Here is a 3313-nt window from a genome sequence, read left to right as displayed (position 1 = left end):
GCTTTTTATTTTTAGTAACTTCTTGGTAGATTCCGTAGGATTTTACACATAAAAGATTATATCATCTGCAAATAAAGACTATTATTTCTTCCCTTCCAATATGGATGCCTTTTATTTCTTTTCCTTGAATTTTTACTCTGACCAAATTTTCAACACAATATTAAACAGAAATGATGAGAGCAGACGTCTTCGCTTTGTTCTTGATATTAGGTGGAAAATGTACTAGTCAAGAGATAGGAACCACACAGTGATTTGAATAGGGAGAGTTTAATAGAAATATTTTTAATGGGGATTAGAGTAACAGGAATTTAGCTCTTGAGAGTTTAAGAGATTTCTAAAGAATATAGGAGTAGCAGATACAAGAAGCAATACTCTATCTAGGGTGATATAGAACACTCAAGGAAGAGTCCTCCCCCTACCTGGGCTGAGTCTAGTGCAATCTCATGTTCATCTTGGGCTGAGGTGGTTCTGGGCTGGCTGCATGAGATAAAGACTGAAAATCCAGCTTGCTAGATGGTCTGCCATGTGAGACCCTCAGAGTACATGCATGCCCTCAAACTGAGGAGAAGGTGTGGGGAACAGTGGTCTGGGTTGGGTCTCAGGTTTTTTCTGAGACTCCTGGCATTGCCACCACTGCCTCAGTTGAGGGCTGTAGAAATTGACTGGTGGCCAAATGCTGGAGAAAAGTCCCACACTGCAGAAACCTAGTACTTGAGAAACCATGAGAGAGCAAACAATGGAAAAAAAAAATCTGTAGATCTTGACAAGAGGACCAAACCAGAAACTAGGAAGAAAAGCCCTCTTCCTCCTCAAGTGCTCACTATTGACAAGAGTTAACACCTTACCAGAGGACAAAGAAAAAGTAGTTCACAATGTTCAACTTCATTATCACAGAGGCAGCAAAAAGGGTGAAGTTGGAACTGAGAGATTGTAAATCAAATACTGACCCAGGAAATATTCACTGTTTCACCATGAAGTATGACCTTAGCCATAGATCTTAGTAGATGCCTTTTTACAGGTTAAGGAATGTTCATCTATTCCTTATTTCCTAAGAATTTGCATCACTAATGTCTATTGGGTTTTGTAAAATAGTTTCTCTACATCTATTTGGATAATCATATGGATTTTTCTTTTTTAGCCTGTATATATGCTGAATTACATTGACTGATTTTTTAATGTTAAACCAACCTTGCATTTCTAGTATAATTCCTAGTTTATAATGATGTATAGTAGTCCCTCCTTATTTGTGGCGGATATGTTCTAAGAACCCCGGTGGATGCCTTAAACCATAGATAGTACCAAACCCTAATTATGCTATGTTTTTTCCTATATAGTACAGCACGGATACACTGGACAAAGGGTTGATTCACGTCCGACTGTGACAGAGCAGGATGGTCTGGAGGGGCATTTTGGAGATATATTATATGGGAAAGTGTCACTGAATTTCTAAAAATTTGAATAATAAATCTAATACATCACATATCTCAGCAAACCAAAGGCTTGCTTCTCGTATGAGATCATCATTCTATTCATGAACATTTTGTACTGTTCAGAATTTTTTTCAGGGCAAATTTGACATCCTTATTCCGCAGACTGTAGATCAGAGGGTTCAGCAGGGGCACAATGATGGAATAAAACACAGAGGAAACTTTCCCTTGATCCATGGAGCTCACAGATGATGGCTGCAGGTACATGAATGCTGCAGATCCAAAGAAAATAGCAACAGCTGAGATGTGGGAACTGCATGTGCTGAAAGCTTTGGACCTGCCCTCAATGGAGTGGATTTGGAGGATGCTGGAGAGGATGAAGATATAGGAGGCAAGGATAGTTAAGGCAGGAGTCAGAATGTTAAATGCACTCAAGACTAGAACCAGTAATTCACTGATGTAGATGCTGGAACAGGATAGCTCCAACAGTGGAAAGAGATCACAGAAATAATGGTTAATTACATTGGTCTTGCAGAAAAAGAGTCTCAACATAAAGCTGGTATGGACTGTAGATCCAACGATACCCAAAATATAAACTCCCACTGTGAGCCAGAAGCAGATGCGATAAGACATGATGACATTGTAAAGCAAGGGGTTACAAATGGCAACATAGCGGTCGTATGCCATTGCAGCCAACATGTGACACTCTGCAATGGCAAAAATGATGAAGAAATAGAGCTGAGTCATGCATTCAGGGTAGGAAATGATGTTCTTCTGTGTCACAAAGTTTGCCAGCATTTTGGGGATAATGACCGTGGAATGACACAAATCAATGAAGGACAAGCTGCTGAGGAAACAGTACATGGGCGTGTGCAGGTGAGAGCTGAGCCCGATCAGTGTGATCATGCCCAGGTTCCCCACCACCGTGACCACATAGATTCCTAGGAAGAGGAGGAAGAGAGGCAGCTGTAGTTCTGGCTGTTCTGTTAGCCCAGCGAGGATGAACTCAGTCACTGTGGAATGATTTCCAGTATCCATTATCCTCTCAGCAGGTTCTAGGTTTAAAAACATAAAATAAGTGTACTCATGAGTGTGTGGGTGTGGTGTATTTGAGTGTATGCACATGTGTATATGTGCGTGTGTATGAGGGGGAAAATAATTTTGTAGAGATTATTATTTTATCCCTCATCAGAGGAGATTCTTCAATGCGGGAATCTCTGATGTTACTCCTGCTATTCTGGGACAATCAATGATTCTGACCAGAGAAGAAATTATAGAGTTCAAACCTTATAATTAAGATACTTCCTAATTTTTTAAGAGAAAACATCAATTTTTCATTTTTTAAGTCAGTAGAAGGAACATTACTATTGTTATTTCTGAGGACTCTTTTCTTTCTCACATATTCTATATGTATATATTGTCATAATGTTTTCATATCACTCAGAATAAGTAATAGTGTTGTATGCTTTCTATAATTAATAAACATAAGATCCATAAGTCTGCTAAAAGTAGTTACATTAGTCTGAGCTATTTTTCTTACTAGAATCCCAACTCAAAATATCTGAAGGACTGAATAAGTACAGTATCATTCCCCCTGAGATTTTGTTGCTCAGAATGTCCCCGCTCCCTTCACCCAGGCCTACCACCCCAGAAAGCAGGAACGTAACCTCTGGCAGACATCATGCTTATATCTCAGCATCTTTTCCAGACCAAGGAACCATCCTCCCATGTTCTAATTTGGATAATCTCAGGGGCCATAATATAATGGCTTAAAATTAGGTCATGTATTCCACCACTGTGACCAGGCGAGCAGTGGACTATGATTGGTCTATGAAATTTGGACTTCATGGTTGAAGTGGTGGAGGTCAGAAAACGATTTATACTCC

General features: G+C 39.6%; 1 protein-coding gene across 1 annotated transcript; it reads right to left on the bottom strand.

Moving 5' to 3' along the window:
- Positions 1-1529: 1529 nt before the first annotated feature.
- Positions 1530-2498, bottom strand: LOC101401050 (olfactory receptor 8G3). The gene has a single exon (XM_004427454.2). The coding sequence runs from the start codon at positions 2496-2498 to the stop codon at positions 1530-1532; it is 969 nt and encodes a 322-aa protein (XP_004427511.2).
- Positions 2499-3313: the final 815 nt, after the last annotated feature.

This window comes from Ceratotherium simum, chromosome 7, assembly GCF_057802395.1.
Source record: "Ceratotherium simum simum isolate JZ-2026a chromosome 7, ASM5780239v1, whole genome shotgun sequence".
Taxonomy (NCBI): domain Eukaryota; kingdom Metazoa; phylum Chordata; class Mammalia; order Perissodactyla; family Rhinocerotidae; genus Ceratotherium; species Ceratotherium simum.
The sequence above is the reverse complement of the archived record's forward strand: the minus strand, read 5'-3'. Positions and strand labels throughout refer to the sequence as shown.

Excerpts from the sequence above, each read along its gene's own strand:
- LOC101401050 (XM_004427454.2), bottom strand. The coding sequence starts at position 2,498 with ATGTTTTTAAACCTAGAACCTGCTGAGAGGATAATGGATACTGGAAAT.